This window comes from Macrobrachium nipponense, chromosome 36 (genome assembly GCF_015104395.2).
Source record: "Macrobrachium nipponense isolate FS-2020 chromosome 36, ASM1510439v2, whole genome shotgun sequence".
NCBI lineage: Eukaryota > Metazoa > Arthropoda > Malacostraca > Decapoda > Palaemonidae > Macrobrachium > Macrobrachium nipponense.
In genome coordinates, this window is record NC_087220.1 from 55,587,977 (window position 1) to 55,612,835 (window position 24,859).

Sequence of the window (24,859 nt, forward strand, 5' to 3'; positions counted from 1 at the left end):
AAGTCTAGTAAATATTCAAGCTTACTCATTTTGCAACAAATTGGAAGTCTCTAGCACAATATTTCGATTTATGGTGAATTTATGAAAAAAATAACATTTTCTTTACGTCCGCGCGCGGTAACTCTTCCGAAAAAATCATACGTGCGATTGTGGTAATGTTTGCACCATTTTAAATTAGCCGTTACATAAAGTTTTATATATGAAAATGTGCGCAATTTCATGTAGAATACAAAAAAAAATAATTGAAGGTTGTAGCTTTTCTAATTTTTGAAATGTTTGCATATAAATCACTATAAATAGAAAAAAAAAAAAAAAAAAAAAAACCACGTTCCGGTCAACTTTGACTCTACCGAAATGGTCGAAAAAACGCAATTGTAAGCTAAAACTCTTACTAGTCTACAGTCTTTAGTAATATTCAGTCATTTATCTTCATCTTGAAACAAATTGGAAGTCTCTAGCAAAATATTTAGATTTATGGTGAATTAAAAAAAATCTTTCCTTCCCTCCGCGCGCGGATGTCTCCGCCACATCTCCGAAATGCGTACGTACCATTCTCGGAATATTTGCTCCGTGTCATATTAGGCATTTAATAGAGTTTTATATATGATCAAAATGTGCGCAATTTCATGTAGAATAAAACTAAAATATTTGAAGGTTGTAGCTTTCTTATTACCAAAATAATTGCATATAAAAAATATACACTGCGCGTCAAAATAATTGTCGCGTTTCAAAACGCGACAGTTTTTTTGCCGCGAATAAGGCGCACCCCCATATCTTATGGGGAAAAAATCGGCTGGGAGAAACTGACTAATTGGCAACACAAGTGAGTCATTTGTCTCACTCACAGCGTGGGAAAAAGTAACCAAAAGTTATCGGTCAGTGTTCTTAAGTGATTTATGAACAGTAGACATCGATCTTGACCTGCCTGATTTTTTGGATCACGCTTCCAGAATTTTCTTGTGAAAGTGTGTGTGTACGCTAGTGTACTATGTCTACAGGGTATACCTCATTTGAAATCGTGTACGAGTTGTGCAGTTACACAGTGAAGGTATAAAACTGGCGAAATTAGTGAGAAAATTGGTGTAAACCAGCGAACTGTGCAGCGCATTTTGAAAAAATACCACGACAATGGAGACCAGGAAGTACCTCGAGCTTCTACAAGTTCTGGGAGGCCACGTTATCATTGAATTAACAGGGGTTTTTTAAAGAGTGCTGGGCAGGGATATTGAAGTCAATCCGACCCTTACTGCCAGAGAACTTAAGGTTGCAAATCCAGATATAGTGGCAGGAGCTTCTGTTAGGACATACAGCGGCGCTTTGAGCAAGGACTTGAAATATTCAAAAGTGAAGGCGCGTAAGAAGCCGCTGATAACCACTAAACAAAAGAAGACTACTAAATTTTGCACGTTCTTACAAAAGACTGGGCTCTGGCAAAATGGCGTCAAGTGCTATGGAGTGACGAAGCAAGTTTTTTTGTATCGGACAATAAGGGAAAGTGTGTGTGGCGAAAGTCGACATCAGACCCGCTGGACCCCAAGTACCTTGCCACGTGTGTGAAATTCCCTTCTTATGTAATGGTATGGGGTGTTTTGGTTATGGTGGTGAAAGGTAATTTTAGTAATATTACCCAGAACAAATAAAAAACTGTTAATTAAGGACTCTCGTATTACACCACTGTTGAAACGAGAATTTGTAGGAATCCTTTCGAGCTCAGTAAAACAAGTATTTTCAGCAGGACGGAGCGCCTTCGCATACTGCGAAACAAATATTAATTGGTTCAAGGACTGTGGAATTGATTTTATACAAGACTGGGGCCAGGTAATTCCCCAGATATTTCGCCTATTGAAAATCTTTGGGCGATTATGAAAAGAAAATTACAGGACGTTGACACGCAAACAACTGAAAAAGTTAGAGACACAGTTGAAACGTTATCTGGGACAACCTTGACGAGAAGCTCCTGCAAAAACTTGCAGATTCCGTCCCCAATAGGCTTAAAGAAGTTCGGAAACGTCGGGGAATGCCTATTAAATATTAGGCTAGGAGTTGGTGAGTGTTAACCTATTTTTTTTTTTTTTTTTTATTACTAACCATTGATTTTTAATTAATATTTTCTTTCCGCAACATGTTTTTTTTCTTACGAAATCGCTACCACGACAGTTTTTTGACGGCACTGTATATATTAAAAAAGGGATTTTGACGTAAGGAAAAATCTATTTCTGGGCGATTGGCTCGTGTCGCCAGCGAAATATCCTTTAATCTATTATTTCTAGGGTAAATGTACTAACACATACCAGAGACTAAATAAAATAAAGAAAAAGGTCAGTGTAACTGACTCGCTCACCCTCCAAGAGGGTGTCGGTATGAACACTAGGCGAGTGAGACCACTACCACGAGCCAAATGCCAATAGAAATCTCCCACTACAAAAACCCTCCATGAGGAGAGCCGACCCACAGAGTGAGCAGCTCGTACTACTACTACTCCATCCCATGCTGCCGACTGCTGCGCTCTGGTGGCCATCCTGAAGTTAGCAGACAATCTTGGGCGAAGGGATGGTAGGGTGGGATTTCGCTTGGCGACACGAGCCAATCGCCCAGAAATAGATTTTTCCTTACGTCAAAATCCCTTTTCTGGGCTCAGCTCGTGTCGCTGCGCGAAATCGTACCAGAGAAATAGCACAAGATTGTAAACAAAAGTAATAAAATAAATCAGAATAGGTCTCAAATAAAAAGAGAAAATAAATATAAAAAGAATATAATTGCTAAAAAGATACAAATACACAGTGATTACAAAAAATAGAAAATATGCTTGAATTACACTTAATTCTAATCATGTTTCTTATCATAAGGTAATTTACATATGTACAGAGGTAAAATGGCTTACATGTAACAAAATGGTATCTGTGTAAAGGCATGTATCAGAATATAATAGCAATTAAAATAATCAAATGAACAAAGTAATCAATAATGATAATATATAAGGAATGTATATGACTTAATATACAAAACCCGAACCATTATAATAAGATGTATCCCCTAGCATAAAAATAAGGGGGTACCATCCATGAGATCAATACTATCATCATCTGTGAGTGTCCCTAGCAAAAAAATAAGGGGCACCCACTACATCATCATAAAAGCAGCTAAGACACAAGGTGAATGTAAATGAAACACGGCAGGAATAGACGAACTGTTGGGTGAGGCAGGTAGAAAGGAGGACTGAATCTTCTACTACAAATTAACTAGAGTCAGGGGAAACTATGTTACCCGCTGCTACTGCTGAAAATTTCAGAGCTTCCAAGGACTTAAGGTATGACGTTTGAACACTGTCGGCAATTTCCATCCGGTATACTTTTTCACTCATCGAAGTTCATATGTTGGAAATAATTAATTGAGGTGGTACTGCCTGACACCATGTGCTTTCGGGAAAGAGTCAGGATTGGCTTGCTTAATAAAGTACAGGATTTGTTGCCTGATGCCTTAATGGATAAAGTTCCACCTTTTTCCCTCTTAAAGAGGGGACCCGATGAGGATGAGGAGGTCCTGGACAGAAAGGCTCGTAAGGTTGTAACTGGGCAAAGAGATACATCTTGTGGGGAATGGGTAGTACCTTCCAAGGTTCCCACCTCATCAAAGGATCTTCATTCTTTGCTAAAAAGCTACGTTCCGGAGAAAGTAGGACTTCCCCTGTGGGAAGGAATTGAATATGACCCGGATCTCTGGATAAAGCCGACAGCTCTGAAATCCTTGCTCCTGAAGCTAAGCTTAATAAAAACAGGGTTTTTCTTTTTCTTAAGAGCATTATAAAACGAGCATGTGTCATTATCGGTTTCTGAAAGCCAGTTTTAGAAACATCGTTTAAGAACCATGAAACTGACGTAGGCCTTACAAGAAGGTCTAAGTCTAGCACATGCCTTAGGAATAGACGAGAAGTAGGAATCTGTCAAGTCTATGTTGAACCCAAATTGAAATATCTTTTTCAAGGCTGACTTGTTTGTCGTAATCGTGCTAGCTGCTAAACCTTTTTCAAATAAGGATCTGAAAAAGGATATAGCTGAATTAACTGTCATGATTCTAATATCTGATTCTCTCAGGAAGATTGCTAACTTTTTGACAGCAGCATCATACTGTCTCAAAGTTGAATCCTTTTATCGGATTCCAAGAAGAGAATATTCTGAGGGTCAATATTCGCCATCTCTTGTTTTTGCCGACAAACTTCATGAAAGTCCATAAAGTTAGGGTTTTTGAGAATCCCTGAGGAAGCGAACACAGTCTTCGTTTGTACTGACTGGGAGAGCCTGGGATTGGGGATCCGAAGAGGACGAAGGCCCAGTTTCCAGAATTAGGGGATACCAATTGCTCTTCGGCCAGTCTGGGGCTACTAGAGCCACTTGACCCTTGAATGTCCTGAGTTTGTTTAAAACTTTCATGAGAAGATTCACTGGAGGAAAGACATAAATCTTCTTCCAGTTGTTCCAGTCTAGAGCCAGGGCGTCCGTGGCATAGGCCAGAGGGTCCAGGTTGGGGGCTACATAACACGGCAGTTTGTGATTCGCTTGAGATGCAAAGAGATCCACCTGTAGCCCTGGAAACTCTTTGAAGGATCCATTGGAACGAAACTGTTGTCCATGACCATCCGACTCTAGGGGCACTGATCGGGATAATGCGTCTGCTATGACGTTTCTCACTCCAGCTATGTGAGTGGAGGAGAGATGCCAACTGAACTTGTCCTGCCAGGGAGAAGATGGCTACCATGACATGATTTAGATGACGTGACTTGGAGCCTCCTCTGTTTATACAATGTACTACCACTGCGCTGTCCAGAACTAGCTTTATGTGGGAGTACTTTGGTGGGCGCAACCTCTTTAGAGTCAAGAACACTGCCATTGCCTCCAGTACGTTTATATGGAACTGACTGAACTGAGGTGACCAAGTTCCTTGAACCTTTTTGACCTGGGAATACCCTCCCCAACCGCTTAAGGACGCGTCTGTGTGGATGGTGATCCCTGGTGGAGGGACAACTGAAGGGGTACTGACACTGACAAATTCTTGACTTTCGCCCACGCCGAAGTCGATTCTTTAGAATCAGAGGGACTGAGGATAGTTTGTCCCTGGACCTGACATTTGCCTCGTTTGAGCGCCAGATTCTGGTTAGGTCTTTCAGTTTGGCTTTCATTAAGACGTTCGTCACTGATGCAAACTGGAGAGAACCCAGGATCCTCTCCTGAGCCCTCCTTGACGCCAGTTTGTGAACTTATAGAAATTGCTTGACTAGACTATTTCCGCTATTATTTTTCTTTCCTTTTGGCTGATGGAATCGACCAGAGTAATGGGAAGGCATAGATTCCATTGAATGCCCAACCACTGAAAGTTTGACTCTGGAGTGAGTCTTGACTTGGTCCTGTTTATCTTGAAGCCTAGATATTCCAGGAAATGAATCACTTTCAGTGTAGCTCTGTTGCATTCCTCGACTGTTGAAGCCCAGATCAACCAATCGTCGAGATACGCTACTACCATAATCCCTTGAGACCTGAGTTGTTGCACTACCAATTTCTTCGCTAGTTTCGTGAACACCCTGTGTGCCACGTTGAGTCCGAAAGGAACTACCTTGAAGGAGAATGCCTGGTCTCCTATCTTGAAACCCAGATATGGACGGAAGTGTCTTGCAAATAGGGATATGATAGTAGGCGTCTGTAAGATCGATGAGGTGGTACGGCCCCACGGGGAAGTAAGGTCCGCACCTGCGAGATCGTGAGCATCTTGAACTTGTCGCAGCGGATGGCTAAGTTTAAGCGGGACAAGTCTAAGATTACCCTTCTTTTTGTGAGCCTTTCTTTGGCACGATGAACAAGCGACCTTGAAATTTTAATCTCTTGACTCTCGCTATAGCTCCTTTCTGAAGGAGGTCCTCTGCGTACTCTGTCAATTCCTTGGAAGGAAGTTGACGGAAAGGTCTGGATGGAGGTGGGTTTCGTCAACCAGCTCCAACCCAGGCCTTTTGACACTATGCTCTGAGCCCATTCGCTGAAGTTCCACCGTGGCGAAAGTGAAACAGCCTCCCTCCTACCTGAGTTCTTCATTGGTTCTGGAAACCGCCTCGGCCTCCTCTGAAGTTGCTTTCCCCTATTAAAGGGGGCCTCCCGATCCTCTCCCACGAAAGGAACGCTTACCTCTGCCTCCCTTACCCGAGCGGTCTACTTCTGTGAAGCTTGACTCTCGAAGGCTTGATTGTAAGCCGGAGAGATGGCGTAAGAGGTGGAGGGCTGAGGCTGAGGGGATATCACATAAATTGGTTGTGATTGAGCTTTAGAAGAAATGGAAGGTTGGGCTGTTTTGCACTAAGGGCACCGCTGGAACTTGCTGAGAAAAGCGTGGCTGCTTTTTCTGGTAAGGATGGAAACGCCTAGGTTCCTCTGTCCCTTACCTTTAGGCGTTAAGTCTTGCTCCTCTTAGCCGTAAGGCCCAACGGTCCTTAAGGCTCTGGTTCAGCCTCGTAGCCTCTGACTTGGACTATTCCTTCACCATAGCTTCTGGGAAGAGATCTGCTCCCCAGATGTTAGACGAGAGTAACCTATTCGGCTCATGTCGAATGGTTGCCTCTTGTAGGACATGCTTCCTACAATTCGTTCTAGCAGTGGCAAACTCAAACATATCCGACTGTACCGTTTGAGTCAGGGATTTGAGGTCATGAGTTTAAAAAGCGGTTCTGAGCCATAGGCTATGGTCGCTACCTCGGACAAAATAGCCATAGAGTGAATTGGACCTGGCTAACTCTTCGATTTCGCGTCAAATTCAGCCTGAATAAGGGCTATCTGGAGCCTGGTAGCTTTTCACCAAACTGATCCATAGCACAGTTCCGGTTTGAGTTTGCAGCTGAGAAGGTGTCGGCAAGTCTTCCCCACAATTCTCGGGGCTGAGGGAAGCAACGGAGATGGGATCTGCTTCCTTCAATTGAGGCATGGGTTCCCCCCTTTTTTTTTTGGGCCGCTGGGAATGGTAGACCTGCGCGATCTTTGTCAGGAACGGGTAGGCGGGGTACTCTCATCCATTGTGAAAATGGTAAAGGGACTCTTAAAAGGTTGTATCTTGGTATTAGAACAATCCATGTCCTCTCAAACACCTGAGCCATTCTCTCTGAGCCTGGTCTCGTGAATAGAGGACTGTCTCCTTTGGTACCCTATCATCCCGCACCATGGCTGACGCTGTAGCCTTGCGTAGCCTATGAACGGAGGCTGGAGGTCTTCCGGGTAGAACTCCGAAGTCCTCTATCCTTTTTTTTCGAGTTCCAAATTCCGGTATAGAAATGAGACCTTCTTGGAAGGGGGCGTATGACGCTACTCTCCATGGATTGTTCATCGAGAACGGACGGCTAGGTAGCGAGTCATACGGAGGGAAGCTGAGGTTCCATCGTATTGGAAAGTGGAGGAGAGGCTAGAGGGGCTTCTCTCAGTCCGGCTATAATGGAGTCCTGGGACGTAATCCTATCCGACAAACGAGATCATTTGTTCCATGCTACTCTTTAGGGACCCAACTAGGTCGCCCCACCTGTTGCAACAGGCCAGCATTGGAGTCCAGGCCGGAGCTGCTGCGGAGGTGGAGGGGTGGCTCTGAATCGGAACCAAGGGTAGCGGAACTGGTGACTCTGCCGGGGTGCGAGATCTCTCTCTGGAGGATTTACTCCTCGAGGACTTAGAGCCGGAGCTAGAAGCTTTAGACCTGTCTGCTCCGGGATTTCCAGCCGGAGACTTACGAGAGGAGGATGAAGCCGAAGTCGTCTTCTTAGACGACGACGACGTCTTAGACAAGGATTTCACTGCTTGACCCTTGACTTTAGGTCTAACCGAAGCGTCAGGAGGAGTATACAATTCATCACCTGTAAAGCCTTGGAAGGATGGAGAGGTTGCAGGAGTAGAAGAAAACAGTACGCCCAAGGGTGACCCTTGGGTGGTTCCACCCTACTTACCTAGCCCAACAGGTCGGCTACACCTACCATAGGTTCCACATTAATATCTAAAGTCGCGACGTCCGTGGAGATATCCTGGTCTTGGTTCCGTTAGTTAATGAGGCAGGCCAGCTGTTTGTTGGATGAATGGCGATAGTCGGGGCCGCCTCTACTGGGTCGACGTATCCTGTCGCCTTGCCTCCGGGGAAGATTAACAGTGCCAACCGCTTCTCTAAGATGTAGGGCATACCCTTGGCGGCGTTCTTCCCAAAACCGCCGACCCAGGCCCGCAGGGTTGCCAGTGCGGTATCCCTCACTGCCGGCGCCTGAAGAGAGGGCGTAGATTAGATTTAAGAATCACTTAAAACTAAAACTTAAAGTATAACTTAACTTAGATGCCTTAAGTTAAAGTGAATGAATGAAACTTTAAGCATAAAACAGAAGGCGGAGCAATCTACCGGAGATGCGGAATACTTCCACCCCATCTAAAAAGCTTGGCTCAACACCACCAGATCATAACATATGGTACACGTCTCATGGTACCAGACCTGGATGTCCCCGTGCAGAGTCGCGCATGGAGCATGGGACCGGCAAACTTCGTGTCCACCATGGGTCCTGAAGTGTGGCGGCGCATCCCGTATGCTCACAGTTTGGTGGCCTGTAAGTGGGAAGACACATGATATCTTAAAGAATATCACTTACAGGCTAAAGGACAGAAAGAAACTCCGTTGCATGCCGGAGCTCGGAAAAAATTTGGCATAACCCCTCCCCCCTGCTTCGCCTGAATAGGCTATAATCCCGGAGAGATCCGGTAAAACTCGTAAGGGAGGGGGGGGGAAGGTTTAAGGTACTTAAGTAACTTATAGTTAATCTAATAACACTTAAAACCTAAAAACTCAAAAACGAACCGGACCAAGTCCAGTGCGTAGCGGAGTGTAGTAACTCAGCAATACGTTAAGGTTAAGCAGGGACCCACTGTATGTTCCGGTCCACTCTACTGAGTGGACTAACACCCTCTCCGCTGGATGCCAGGACTCCGGTCAGAAAGGAGCCCTAGTAAGGTGGGAAAGAGCGAGAAGGACATACAGGCTCAAGCGAAACACGGAGCGACAAGGAAGCAACGGATGGGGGGAAAGGCCAGTACCCCCCACCACATTACACCACCCGGCCGGAACCGAGAAGCCGGAGAGGTCGAGTCCAGTCTGGGTCTGTCCCCGTCTCCCTGACCCTCCGCCTGGGGGAGAGAGGGAAGCAGGCTCGGGTATGTGGAGCGAGCATGGGCAGACCGACCCACCCTCCCCCGACTCTATGGAAGAGCGGGAGAGTGGGGAAAGTGACTGGGCAGGCGTCTGGCTGTCTCGTGATCGCGTAGTGACCACGAGGCGGTAAGACCAAAACAAGACAACTAAGCCTATACAAACCAACTGTCAGAGAGATGCTATCGGGAATCAACTGAGCCTGAAAGCAGTGGCATATAGGCCCACTGGGCCAAAACCCACTGATCAGAGAGAAGCTATAGGAAGCAACCGAACTGATGAGCAGTAGAATAGGCTCAATGAGCCAGGACCTAGGCTAAGCCAGACGCCTAACTAACCTAACCATAACAAAATACATGGTACAATAAATAAAAAATAAAAGAAAGAAAACAATATAGTAGGAGAAAAAATTCCAGGAGTGTACGATAACCCGAAGGAAAGTCTACCACTCAAAGCTAGTCAGAGGCCGATACTAAGAGCCGGGACTAGGGTCTGGAAGGAAGAAGCCTACATCAGGTAAAAGACATGCATGCATGACAAACCTGAGTAGACAGTACCCTAAGTAAAACGGATAATTAATATAGAACGTACACAGACAAGGGGATGTTCTAGGTATGGGAGACCAAGAACGAACCCACCACGAGGCAGAACCATGCTGCCATGCTTCCGACCCAGAGTTCGTATTTATACCTAAAAAACGGCAAAATACTGACTCAGGGCCGGAAAAAACCAACTAACCATAAATACTGAGTTACTTAACTTAGCTGCTGCGATAGCTGCACGCTCCATTATAGATAAATCCAACGAAAGGGCACAAAAAAACACAGAGAGAAAATTAGGCACGTGTGACTCGTGTGCGCTAACTGAAAAGGATGGCCACCAGAGGCGCAGCAGTCGGCAGCATGGGATGGAGAGTAGTAGTAGTACGAGCTGCTCACTCTGTGGGTCGGCTCTCCTCATGGAGGGTTTTTGTAGTGGGAGATTTCTATTGGCATTTGGCTCGTGGTAGTGGTCTCACTCGCCTAGTGTTCATACCGACACCCTCTTGGAGGGTGAGCGAGTCAGTTACACTGACCTTTTTCTTTATTTTATTTATTCTCTGGTATGTGTTAGTACATTTACCCTAGAAATAATAGATTAAAGGATATTTCGCGCAGCGACACGAGCTGAGCCCAGAAAATTCGACATTCGGTCAACTTTAACTCTTCAGATATGGTAAAAAACTGCAATTGTAAGCTAATACTCTTACAGTATAGCAATATTCAATCATTTGTCTTCATTTTGAAAGAAATTGGAAGTCTCTAGAATTTTTGAAAAAAATATTTTTTTACGTCCGCGCGTTACGAATTCATGCATTATTTTGTGATAGTATTTTCTCTGTGTTGCTTTTATCGTTTTACAATGTGTTATATACCAAAATGATCGCAATTTAGTGTAAATTACAACGAAAAAAAAGTAACTTGTTACCTATAACCGTTTTGCGCACAGCACAGCGCGATTTGAATACAATTATATATGAAATTTCGTTTTTGCGCTATTATATATCGCATTATTTATATATGATAATGATAATTTTTTTCATTTCTGATGGTTGCATACTAAACTTCAGGCAATGACAAAAAAAGGAGCCAAAAATGAACTCTTAATCTTGAAAACTAAGCGCGCTGTGATTTTTTGAAAAAAATATTTTTTTCCACTTCCGCGCTCACTCTGAAACACCTCCGGCACACGGGAGACAATTTTTTTTTTACCGCTTCGGCGTAAGAGGGTTAATGGACTCTTAGGGTTTACTCAAAGGATGTGTTCTGAAGTGAAAGATTAAAAATTGTAGGAAGGTAAAGTTTAAAGAATTTGTACAGATGTATGGCAAGACCGAAGGAGTGGATTAAAACTGAAACAACAAAGAAGCAGTTTAGTTGTGGCTGAAGGGATGTTGCAATAAATATTATATGATAAATACTATGGTAAACCTTTGGCATGCAGTGGGCAACCTCAGTTTTGTTTCAGTACATGCTTGTAGGCTCTTAAAAGACTTTTGATAACTGAATGTCATTGCGATTAGTACTCCGTTTTTAAACCAGCTGTGTCAGAAAGATATTTAGTCCCCTGACTAGACATGACTTTGGATGTGTCTTTAATTTTTTATGTCCTTTTAATATAAGCTCTCTGTTTGTTTGATGAAAACGAGCAGTAGCTCTATTGTTTGTTTATTTGTGTTTATTTGACTTTTTCACATCACTGAAAAGAAACTTTCTTTTCAGGTGCAATTCTAGATGCAGGAGAATCTCAAGTAGTATTTCTACCTTTAATGACCCATGATGCCAAACTTCTACCAGTCCACTTTCTCACACAGGCTGAGGTAAGTTGTACTTGGCTACCTTGATATTGTAATTGTATGTATTTATGCATAAATTGAAGATGAGCAATGGGTTTAAAATGTAACAACTAATAAAATTATTCTATTGATTTATGAAATCATGTGTAAATAGTTATTTTCTCCAATCTTGTATGCTTTTTTTTAACCACAGGCTTGGAATTTACATAAACCCCCCTTATCTAAGTTTTTGTCTGTCTTCAGCTCATTCAGATAAAATTGAAAAAGCTTATGAGTCATGCTTTGTATAAGCACTCAACAAAGCAATCTCACCAGACTTAAAGTTTACAAAGTCAGTACATCTTGAATATGCTAAAAAGAGTAAGTTTGGCCCACTGATTCAACTCATTGGAATTGCTATCTTTTGGTTTTTGCCATCCAGCTAGCTAAGGGCAAATGATATTATTGCGCATTGATTATATTCTGTCCTTTACAAAATTTTGGTTCTTATATGCCATGGACATGTAGAAGTTTAAATTTCTAAAAGGTATGCTTTCTAGTTGAAAGGATCAAAAGGAAATAAGTCGCTCAGTTTGTTCCTTTAGCTAAATCTTGAGATAGCATTCATTTTCATATTTAATTAAAGCTGAGAAATGTTATATTCCCATAGGTTGGTTGTGAGGAAACCTTACTGAGGCAGTGGCTAGAAGTGTGTGTTAGCGAAGGAGGCGTGCTTGTCGCTCAGCAGCACATAACCAAAAAGCCATTAACTGTTGCACAGATGACTGAGGAATGGCTCAACCATTACCGAAGACTAGCGTAAGTCTTTCTCAGGGAACTGCTTTTACAGAGTTCTTGTGAGGTGTACCCTATTTTGTCTGTTGAACCCTGCTCCTTTCTCTTTTTAAATTTACCAGCCTAAATGAGCATTTGCTTTAGCTGTAAAATAGATGTGAAATTTTGTCCTGTAGATGTTTAAATTAATGCTTGAATAACGGGTTTGTATATATAGTGAGAATAAGCAGAGAAATTTAATGTGATATCAGGTTTGTGGAGTGTTATGTTCAGATGTTACAGCCTATTGTATAAAAGATTTGTTTATGCATTAATGTATTTAGAATTTTTTTCTATCATAGAGAGGAGAATTATTGTGTGTAACTTCCTTTTTATTTGTTTAGAAATATTTTTCATATTTGATCTCATTACTGTTTCTTTGTTTCAAACAGTTCAACACTTTATTTTCCTTCTTCAAATATAGTTTTTACTTGTAGTGCTCACGTGTTTATATTACAGCCATTCAAACTTTCTTGAGGGAACTGTTAACATTAATAGTATGTATGTCACTTACCTATTCACTTGATTTTTTACTCTTAGTTGAGAGTACTCGGTATATTTTTTATTTGCTTTTAGCAAGTTACTCCTATAATGAAACATAGATCATAATGAATTAATAGCTCTGAATTCTTACAAAAAATGTAAGATTTGAAGTAGTGTAAAAAGCTTTAAGGGGAAGATGTAAGCTTTTGCTGACTAGATGAGCTTATGGAACCTCAAACAAGAAACTGGTTAGCTAGGCCAAAGACAAGAAACAGGTTAGCTGTTAAGTAGAGAGAATGTGTTGGTCTGTTGTGGAATGCGAGATAAGGCCTTTTAAGCCTGTAGCCCTTGTATTTTTGGTATAATAATTGAAACCATCATTCTAAGCATGAAATATAAACTTGGCAAAACGTGTATACTTTGGTTTTGAAGATCATAATTGTTTATAAGAGGCCAAGTTGTATGCATGCAGAAAACTTAAATTATTAAAACCATGAAAGTTAACATCTTGAAGTTTTCTAGCTCAAGGTGACTTTTTAGTTTTTCCTCCTTCCAGATGTCCTGTAGTATAATGATAGCTAGGAGAAAATGAGTTGGGAATAGCATAAATATAAAAGAGAGAAAAAGAAATGAGAGAGAACCATTAATAGACAAATGATAGACAGAGAGAAAGAGATTGAATAATAGAGAAACGAGACGGAGAAAGAGGAGAGAGTAACGATTAGGAAGTGTCGTGAGTTTGTAGCCAAAATACTGGTGCCAAATTAATCTAGGCGCAATCATTAAAAACTGCCTACCCATCTCACCTGTGACCTGACCTTTCAACTTTCGCTGGAACTTGAAGACTTCCAGTGATGTCAGTAGTCCCACCCACAAAGGAGGGATTAAGTCGATTGATCACACCCCAAGGACGTCGTTAGATCATCTTCAACCAACAACGACGGCTAGAAGGCAGAACAGAAGCAATTGCCTGCCTGCTGGTGGGAGGGACAATTTCCTTTGAAGAACCTTCGAGAAAGCAAACTTGAAGGGAGAGAAGTTAGAAAATAGCCGAGAGCCTTAGCGGAGTGAGGTTGAGAGCCTCACCAGTTCAGTCATGGGTTGTTAAGAAAATTCAAGAAAGGCTCATAGTACTTCGATTTGTAGTCATACTACTTAACATGTGTAATATATATATCTATATATATATATATAATATATATATATATATATATATTATATATATATATGTATATATATGTATATATATGTATATATATATTATATATATATATATATATAATATATCCTATATATCTATATATCTAAATATCTATATCTATCTATCTTCTATATAAATCCTATATTATATCTATATAGATCTATATATCTATATATAACTATATATATCTATATATCTATATATCTATATATATTATATATCTTATATATCTATATATCTATATATATCTATATATATCTATATATATCTATATATATATATCTATATATATATATATATATCTATATATATATATATCTATATATATATATATATATATATATATATATATAGATATATACTGTATTATTTTACTACTGTGTTAAAGTAAGAAAACTGCACTGTCTTCCTAAGCCTCCTGAGACTCTAACAACTAACAAAGCAAGAAACAATAAAGCAACTATGTAGGAACTAAAAAAATTAATTCAAATAAGAAGCAACAAATGTTACTATAACAAACTTTATAAAGACAACAATAATAACTTCTTTACATTGGTAACGGGAACAATAAACAATAAATAAATAATAAAAAGTTCCTTACATTGGTGACAGCAAAATAGGATCCGTGGAAGACATAAAAAGTGCAGTGTGAAGAACGAACAAGTACACATACAAGAACTCCATAACGATGGCAATACAAATCGACAAGCAGAACTCGGGAATTTAATAATAGATGGCGAAGTGAGTCATAACATCGACAAAAACATTCCCGCTATGAATGTCAACAGCTGAAACAGAACAAAGTGAAATAATTATTATAAACATTACCTCTTAGAAAACCCACAACTAAGAAACATTATTCCCCGAAGATAAAACGACGACTGAATAAACAAGCCTACCAGTCAACATGAACCAGCAAATTACCGTAAGCAGCAATGAGGCCTGTATGTTGGTGATAAGCGACACACACCCAAACAGATTTCTATACACAATCTGCTAAAAACGGATGGTCAACGGTGTACAATGAAGCAAGAGGAGGACAGTTTTAGTCAAGAGTTAAAACCAGAAGTCATATCCTGCGTGTCTACAGCGAACTACAGTGTTGGTCGCAAAAAGAAAAGTGAAACAGTTCAAGAGAAACAGCAGTAACAAACAACAGCTAAAACCAAATCACAACAAATACGTAAGTCATGATTGGAAAGTTATTTTAATTATTCTCTCTCTCTGTAAGAGTGTACGAAAAAATTTGTTTTTTGTTCTCTCACTTAGAAAGTAGAAAAATTTTATGTATTCTTTCTCAAAATTTTTTTTTTTATAGATGTTTGATAGATAGGAATCTTTAATATCATAACATTCTTTTGATGATATAACTTTTTCTGAATACTGTTGTGTGTTTATAAGCAAATCTCTATAATGATTTTTGAATAATGTTGTGTATTTGTGTATAAATTGTTTTATGATTTTTAGAATACTTTTGTAATATGCAGAATTCGTTTGACAAATTGTTGAATATTGTTAGAAAGAGCCCTTACAATTGAAGACCAACACCAGACAGACGCAGCCAACTTCCAGTACCGAATTCACAAATAACATTAACTCAAGAAGATACTAATACTACTAAGACAAATACTAATAACCATGATAATTAATAATAATAATAATAATTCTAACACATTGCAATTTAGAACAATGGCGCAAGCAGCAATCATTACGCAAGCCACTCATTTCTGTGGATGAGTAGGTAATTAAAATCCTGACAAAAATAGACTAGAATCATACTCTGTGAACCAGTGGCTAACTGATGCACCAGTCGCATATCTACAGGGTGAATAAGAAATGAAAGCTCTGAAATTAACGAAGCCTTGCTTCTTATAGTTCAGAAAGAGGTGATGCATATAGAACTCTTAATTCAGTGAGATTCAGTAAAATAACTATATACTCTGAATTTAAACTAATTTATTTATCGTTATGGGAACCAATAAGTCAATGTGATGCAGTATATAACATTAATAAATTCCTCACACATTTTGATGGGGAATCAATCAATAGTCAGTCTTCATACAGATAATGAAGAATCAGTACACCAAATAGTGAAAGCCTTGAAGAAAACTAATATCACCATAGGAAAGAAGGATGATTTCAGTGATGACGAAGATGATTTAGTTAAGCTTAAGGAATGGTTTGATTTATTTGTCATTTGGAACAGTATATAATGCACTTTGTTAAAAAGAAAAGAAGGCTTTCAAGAAAGTTAAAATTGATCCAGAGAATGATAGCCTTACAGTCTTAATATCAGTGAGACAAGAAATCCAAACGTAAGAGAGAGGCTTTTCTAAGGAATTTGTAGGACTAACAGAAACTCAAAATGAAAAAGGCAGAAATATAAATTATTCATATAAAAGAAATAACAAGAATAATGATAATTCCAGACAATTTGGTAATAGATAAACTTTCTTTCAAGGGTAACATGCACAAAATAATAGAAGCAAATGGAATCCAAACCAGAAAGGAAGACAGAATCAATCAAGGATGGTCCACCCATAAGATACCAGGTACCATTTAGATAGGGATACATTTGTCATTGATTTACTTTATTGGGTTATGTGTGTTTTCATCTGGTTTTTTGGAGCTGATGATAAATATTGACAGAGTAATATTAATGTTTGTCATGCTTCACACTGGCCCATGTCTTTGAATGGTAACCTCTGGTGGATGATTAGCAGCATGATTTTCAGTATTACAGTTTAACAAAACTATTGAATCGCACTTACAGACTGTCGTAATGCCAGCCTGAAGAATTTGATCTTAAGTGAGAATTACAGACTAGGTGAAGATTAAGTTAAAGAAGCTGGACAATTAGGTTGGAACCCTTTAAGAGGATAGTGCCCTCAGTGCACCTCACGCAGTGCATTGTAGGCATTACTTTTAAGGTTCTTTGCAGTGTTCCTTCGGCCCCAAACTACAACCCCTTTAATTCCTTTTACTGCACTTCTGTTCATATTCTCTTTCTTTCTTTTTACTTTTCACCCTCTCCTAGCAATTGATTCTTAGTGATACTGTAAGGTTTTTCCTCCCGTTAAGCTTTTCAGTCCTTTTTGCTTTGAATTTCCCTTTCAGTTCTGAATAACCTCATAGGTCCCAGTGCTTAGCCTTTGGCCTGAATTCTACATATATTCTATCTAACTAGATTGGAAGAAACAAAAGGGAATGAATGGAAAGAAAAAGGCAGTGTTAGCTGCTGAAAAGCTTTAGTACTGTCTGTTGAGAGTTCTACAAAGCTCTGTAGATCATACTATAGCTACAGTGTGCCATATATTACTCTCATGTTGGGTACCATTTCCAGTGTGCTTTGTAGATGGAATAATAGTTCTTTGTAGTAACCCTGCTACCTTCTGTAATATTGCTTTGTGCCTTTTCATCCATTCCCTTTTCTTCTAGCTTGGTTAACTTTCTGAGATCCAATTTTTTTCTCTCAAATAAGAACAGATCCTTCAGGTGAGCCCTACAAGTCATAAAAATGTAACTAACTCAATGATCATGTTAAGTTAATATGTAATAACCAAAACATGGGGACGTCTGAGCCAGGCATCTGCATCAGGAAGAAGACATATCGAGACAAGGGTTGTGTCATTCTTTAAATGAGTTGCATTTAACTCAGTTATGTTGAGAGGGTAAGCGAAGGATTACCTTAAATATGATAAGTATTTAAATGGACTATACGTGTTTGAATTACTGCTTGGGGACTCGACTGAGATCCTTAGGACTAGGCAAGATCATACTTAAGCTGATGGGCCACCTGAAATTTAAGTGATTTGCTTAACAAGAAAATTGTTGTACTAATTGGTAATTTTTGTGCTAATTAGTAATTTTTAAAGTAAAGGTTTTAGATTGTGTTCTAGAGCAAATGCCAATTTAATCAAACATTTTGAATTTGAAGATAAAATAAGTGAACTTAAATTTAGATTAACCATGAAAATTTTTTTTATTGTACATTTAGCAAATTTCTTTTTTGTAGTCTTGTACAGTATAGCTTAGTTATTTCACTAGTCCTTCCTGTACTTAATCAGATAATGCTTTGTTTGTAACAAGTGACTTTTTATGGACGTAACGTTTCAATGAACAAGAGTCTGTGGAGGACTTATCATGCCCTAGAATGGCTTTATTGCATCCCCACATTATGTTATTATATTGGTAATAGTTTTCCCAGCTTTGCATTCCTGTTTTTATTTTTTATTGAAATGTTCCTAAGGATGATTTAATAGTTTCTGTGGTTTACAAGGAATGTAATAAAGTAGAGTGTAGAGGGTTTTTTCCTTGTTGGGAAGAAGTAACTGGAGGAAGAATGCATAGAAGGATCCAGAAGAAAACCTCTTCCAAGATGGTGATCTCTTCCTCCTCTGATGCTTCCTCATAGCAAACAACCTCCACTGCTCAGGAGGCGAAGAACGACATTCAGAGAGGGGAAGGGAGTGAGCCTTCGACTTACACCTCCTAGCTCTATTTGGCTTAGTAGATGCAAATCCTTCCTTCTCTCTAAGGAGAGAGAGGGACTGACTATGAGCAAGCCAGTTGGTTATTCTTAGCTTTATAGTCTCCAACAGTGTGGGTTCATCCAAACCTTTTTGAATTAAGGATATTACATTCCTTTACATCTGACGATTGAACATTTCTCTTGTACAATAGATTAGAGGTACAGTCTTCTTCCTTTGCTCTTTCATGATTAGGAAGAGAGTACCCAGGCTAACCGAACTACCAGTCAGTTCGGAGATTTACTCAGAATCGTCCCTCCAAAAGTAAGGGCTTGCCTTCATGTAGAAACAAATTACAAATTTTTAAAGTAATTTGTATTTTTCCTAACATACAAACCTGGGGTCTTTAAATAAAGGGCCCATCTCTTACCACCCCTCATTCTCTTACCTGGGCCTAAAAGTAAACTGCATAGAATTGAGTCCAGAGTCCAGAGTGACTTGGTGGGCGTTACTTCTGCCCTGACCATCAGTAACTGTTACCATAACCACCTTGCAGGAGTTTCAGTATCCAGATTTCCAGCTCGCTGAAAGTATTCCCTTATGTAAAGACCTCAGGTTTGTATGTTAGGGAAAATACAAATTTTAAAAATTTGTCAATTTTAGTATGTTATAGGGGCACTGGTGTTCTCCGTGTATTGTGGTTGACCTATTAAGTGAGTTCTATAAATATGTGCACACTTTTGAAAACCTCAGGAATATGGACACTTATGAGTAACATCTCAGGAATCCTTGTGTCCCAGGTGATATACCAAGGAAATGAACTGTTTGAGAAAATAGAAGTAACCAAAAAAAAAAAAAAAAAAAAAAAAAAAAAAAAAAAATTTTTTTTCCAATGAAAAGTTTAATGAAAACAAGTTCAGATGGATTCCCCTGAAGGTGACCAAAGAACTAGAAGAAATTACATTTTGCCGCTATAACATTTTTAGCAAAGTAAAGCAGTGCACAATTGGAAGCTGCCAATTCTGCACAAATATTCTAGAATTGTTCAGATCTGGGGTAGATACCAGAATCCATCATAGCAGATGATATATACACATACACATTTAGAATTAAAGAATAGTCTAGATAGGCAGGCTGGATTTTGCTGCTGTTGCCTATTTTTTTTTAATGGGCATCCAGAGTTAAAGTCAGGAGACGATACTTAACCATTCTTTTAGACATCATCCTTGTTATGGTAAAAGTGGAGCAGTAGGCATACTTTTATATGGATTTCTGGAAGGCATTTAAAAAGGTGCTAGATTAAAGATTAAATGGCAAAAGCAGGGAATCTTAGCATCATAGATTTAGTAGCCTGGCTCAAGTTGTCATCAGTGGGACATCCTCTTGTCAGTAGTGAGTCTCAAGTATTGTTCTTTCGTTGAATGGTTGGTACATAGCTCTCCATATTAACATAAGTAACAGGACTTTGCTAAAGTTGACTAGTAATATAAGTATATTTGCCAAGAAAAAAAATGCTGATAATGCTACAATTGCAGATGCCATTCAAATTTGGTAAATACAAAATCATTCATTTAAGTTTTTAAAAGAAAGAATGCCAAATATGAACTATGATATGTTTAATATATTGTAGGTTTTCTGGATTTTCATTTCAACTGAAGAGAAAGCCAAGAAAAACTAGGATGCATTAACCAATTCACCACACGTGGTATAAATACAATACATATTACAATATATTAGAGTACATTAAATACATCCCACATAGAGTATACTTTCCAATTCTGGAAGTACAGGCAAGAATAACCAAAATCATACAATCAGTCAGACACCTTAAATATTAAATTTCATGCATTCAACTTACCTGGCAGATATATACTTAGCTATAGACTCCGTCGTCCCCGATAGAAATTCGAATTTCACAGCACACGCTACAGGTAGGTCAGGTGATCTACCGCCCCGCCGCTGGGTGGCGGGAATAGGAACCATTCCCGTTTTCTAAGACAGATTTTCTCTATCGTTTGGAATGTAAACATACGTTTTTTTTTTTTTTTTTTGTTTGTCAGTTCCTCCTGATTTGGATTTTCGTGTTTCATCGCCATCGATCTTCTGGGCTATCTTTTGCAGGGAAGTACTGGGTCTTTGGTTCGGCATACGTTTATTAGCTGTTTTAACGAATTTGGCTTCGAAAATTTCGAAGAATACATTACGTGTAACTACCGAAGTTTTCGGTAGACACTTACATAGTTTGCAAGAAGGGAAATATTAATATTTATTCATTAATGGGTAATAAAAGTTAAAATTGATTGAGGCTAACTTCCTTATCGAGGAAGTCAGAAAAACATAGAACTAGATACGCTTCCTTTAGAAGTTTTATAGCTCTCGTACTAATGAGCAGTTAGAGCATTAACAGTACTAGTAGTGTTGTATCCTCATCACTTCTTACTTTACAGAACTACAAATTCATATTGCAATTTGAAGATAAAGGAATATAGCTCCAAAAGCGAGCTATTAGAAGGTAAGAAGTGAATTAGTGTTTCCCCATTGCAATGGAGGGTGCGTCTGATCGGCTTCATCTCGCTCCCAGGCCTAGACCTCTTCCAAGCTCACAGGCCCAGAGGAGAAGGAATGTCGAAAGCCTTACGGAGGTTATGGAGAATCCCCACCGATCAGGCGTCCCCTCGGCAGTGTCTGTAGAACGTCCCAGACTGCCAGGGATAGGCTTTGGAAAGGCATCCTAAACAGTGTTTCCCCCTTATGGTTAAACCTCCTTACCCTCGGCGGATGAGGAGAAGGAAGATTCATCAACGAAGATTCTTATGAATATACAAGATAATCTCGTTTATGTTATGAATAAAGAAAGAGGAAAATTGGATGGTTATAGTATCATTACTAAAGCATAGCTTCATCTAGGCACCAGGTGCAAGTCAAGTGCCAGGTGCCTGCTTAGACGTCTACCATGATGAAAGATCCTCCCTAAAGCGCATGAAGGAATTTTATTATTTGGGTTGTTTGAAAGGAGTTTGGGGATCACTCTTTTTCAAGTTAAGCACGAACCCTCGTGTGAGGATCAGGTGATCGGGATTGGTGTTGTGCTCCTTAATTATGCCACTAGGCATAGGTGTTTTGTCATGTAAGTGGATAGGACCCCTTTGACAAATAACCATTAGATTCTGTCAAGTAAGTGGATAAGACCCCATTGACAGATCTACAAGAACTCTTAGCCATAGGTCACATCCTCGCTGAGGCTCTTGAGACGAAGCAGACTCCTAGCAATAGCTAGGAGGTCAACCCTTCGTCTAAACACATAGGAACCAAGGTTTTATTTATCTATTACCTACAACGTATGTTGTTTCCTGTCTATTCAGTAAATTAGCTGTCTCTTACCTTCCGCCAAAGGTGCCAATCAGCTAAGTATATATCTGACAGGTAAGTTGAATGCATGAAAATGTTATTGTCATGATACAATAAAGTTTTATGCATACTTACCTGGCAGATATATACGATTAATGGCCCACCCAGCCTCCCCTCAGGAGACAGGTGGAAGAGAAAATCTGTCTTAGAAAACGGGAATGGTTCCTATTCCCGCCACCCAGCGGCGGGGCGGTAGATCACCTGACCTACCTGTAGCGTGTGCCGCGAAATTCGAATTTCTATCGGGGACGACGGAGTCTATAGCTAAGTATATATCTGCCAGGTAAGTATGCATAAAACTTTATTGTATCATGACAATAACATGTTTCTTTAGAGTATGGACAAATAATTTAAAGATCCATAGAATATTATTTCAAGTAATTTAGTAGGAGTTACTGGTCATTTTTTTTTCATCTCCATATTGTATCTTGGTGATTGGTGAGTAGGATATATTCATAGTTATTGGTAAGAAATAGGAGTCATTAGGTAGGGGTTTTAGTAAAAAATTTGTATATTGAAAGGCACTCACTGACAGCTTTAATAATTTTTGGGTGCATTTATAGGACCAAATAAACTTACAACTCGTACACTATTAAGCTTTCCAAAATACTTTGTAGTTTAATTTTGTTATTTTACCAGTTGTAAGAATGGTTTTAATTTCTAGTTAATAGTGCATATCGAGGGTATCATATGAACATTCTTTAATATAATGCTTGCAGAAAGGACTGTCATTGATACACATTTTCTTTTGTATCTGAAAGAATTCAAAATCGCTATATCACAAATAAAAAAAATTTCATGTGTTGATTAATCAATAACATAACTTAGCTCTAATGTCATTCAGATTTTTTACTTTAAAATGCCAAATATGATTTTTTTGCTTGTCCTTATATCTCAAAAATGTTCCATGTATTTGCTCGTCAATTTACATATGCAGGAATATATTTGTCCTAGAACCATGGAAATAAATGTCTGCAGAGATGTGCTAAAATCATTAGAATAGTAGTATTCAGAAGTTGTTCTCTACTGCTACTGCTGGTAATCAAATGAGTAGGAGGAAACCCTTTCTTAGTGTCACAATTTTTCATCTCGGAGGGTGGCTTCCTCTGCCATAGATTGAATGTAGTGATACGTATAATAGCATAACCCTTTATTCTTGAAGTGAAACTAAGTACTATTAACAGGCATCATTTATTTGAATAGGTTAAATAAAACCTGATAAATATATCATTGATTGATTTTTAAGATGTTTACTTTTCCCTTGAAAAGTCACCAATGATAGTGTACAACAACCAAAATGGAATAATTCTGATATAAAGATATAAGTTACTGATGATAGATCAGTCTGAAATTTCAAATGTATCCATTGCTGATAATAATGAAGTTACTGTACATAAAATGCATAGATTAATTTTAATTTTGTGTTCCTCTTTATTGATATTGCTATACTGTATTTCACTATAAAAGTAGTGAGATGTATATATGAAAAAATTTGTCAGTGACAACCCCTCTTTCTTGTCTATTTTCAATAGAAATTTTAGTGTAACTAAGATCTTTATCATATTACAACCTTAGATTCATGCAGGAATAAAATTTAGTACATTTTTAACTGTTTCAGTCTCTATAAAGTAGTATTTGTATAGCTCATTTAAAAGAGCTGTAAAAAGATTACATTTTTGTTTGTTTCCATCTGTATGTGATACTGAAAGTTCCTCAGTCCCCTGAGCTGCCACATGTGTTGTTGTCTCTCTTGTTACTAGACTGTCATTCTTTTGCCCATTTGCAACCTAGCCACATATTTTTTTATTATATTTTCTTTAATATTTGTACAAGCCAAGCTGGAAACTTAATTGGAAACATGGAATGCTACAAGCCTAAGAGCTTCCACAGAAGAACAGTCCAGTATGGAAAGAGAAATTGAGAAGCATATACATATAAGAGAAATAACAAAGGAAGATAAACAAAGTAAAACTAGATTTATATATATTAAATAAACTATGAAATCAAACGTTTGTCACACTGCACATCAAAAAAGCATTTGCTCCAGTTTTAACCATTTACAAATAAATCCTATGGGCAAGTCATATAAGGCTTGAAATGTAATCGGGTGGTATCAGTAACTTACATGACAATAATGTTGACAGTTGTAGAATGGAACAGATGTCTGAAAATTTCATTACATGCTTTTACATAGTCTTAGCTATGTGTACTCTAATTGGTAGTCAACCAGATCGTAGCTCATTTCTGTTTTAAGAGATTATGGTGTTCTTAATTATGACCCAAGGAAGGTGCCATGCTGGTTCTTCAAGTTTTCATGGAAGGAGTAAAAATGCAATTACATTTATATGGTAATGTAATTATACATTTTTACGATACCTAAAATTTTCATGCCAGTTATTCCTGTTTTTTTCTTTATTCACTAAGAAAAAAGGGTTACTTTTTTTTATTCAGTGTTAAAATTCTTTATGTATATTTTTACCTTTTCTTTGCTGCTGTTCTTATTTACTCAGTGTTGCCTAACATTATATAAGGCAATATTAGTTATATATATTACATGTTTGTCATCTGTATCCGGGGGAAGGGGGCAGCAGTTAGGGACCACAACCACCTGCATTAAACGAAAATCCATGTTAAGTTGGTACATATCCCCCTCCAAAAAGGCTTGTACATAACTGGCTATTTTAATAGTTGATATACCCCCCCCCCCTCTAAAAATGCTTTTAACTCCTAATTCTAATAGGCAGTTGTAATATTAATGTAAATGCAGCAGAATATATCAATGAAACATTATTTCCTTCCAGAATCCATTTATACTGTAGTTTTATATTGATCTATTATTGTCGTAAAAAATTTTTCCAGCATTTCAACCATCTTACAAAAGTAAAAAAATTACCATAGTTATATTAAAAATGTTAAGTAGAATAGGACTAATGTAAATTTACATTATACCCTTAC

General features: G+C 38.7%; 1 protein-coding gene across 3 annotated transcripts in view; it reads left to right on the forward strand.

Annotated features, from left to right (window-relative positions):
- Positions 1-24,859, forward strand: part of LOC135203680 (ubiquitin thioesterase zranb1-like) — an 81,018-nt gene that overhangs the window by 51,720 nt on the left and 4,439 nt on the right. For 2 of the 3 annotated variants that reach the window (XM_064233577.1, XM_064233578.1), the window contains exons 9-10: positions 11,457-11,554; positions 12,180-12,328. In XM_064233577.1, coding sequence (XP_064089647.1) covers positions 11,457-11,554; positions 12,180-12,328 — 247 coding nt within the window. Of the gene's footprint in view, positions 1-11,456; positions 11,555-12,179; positions 12,329-16,488; positions 16,580-24,859 lie in introns of all 3 variants that reach the window. The other variant, XR_010311990.1, reaches the window with a different exon arrangement.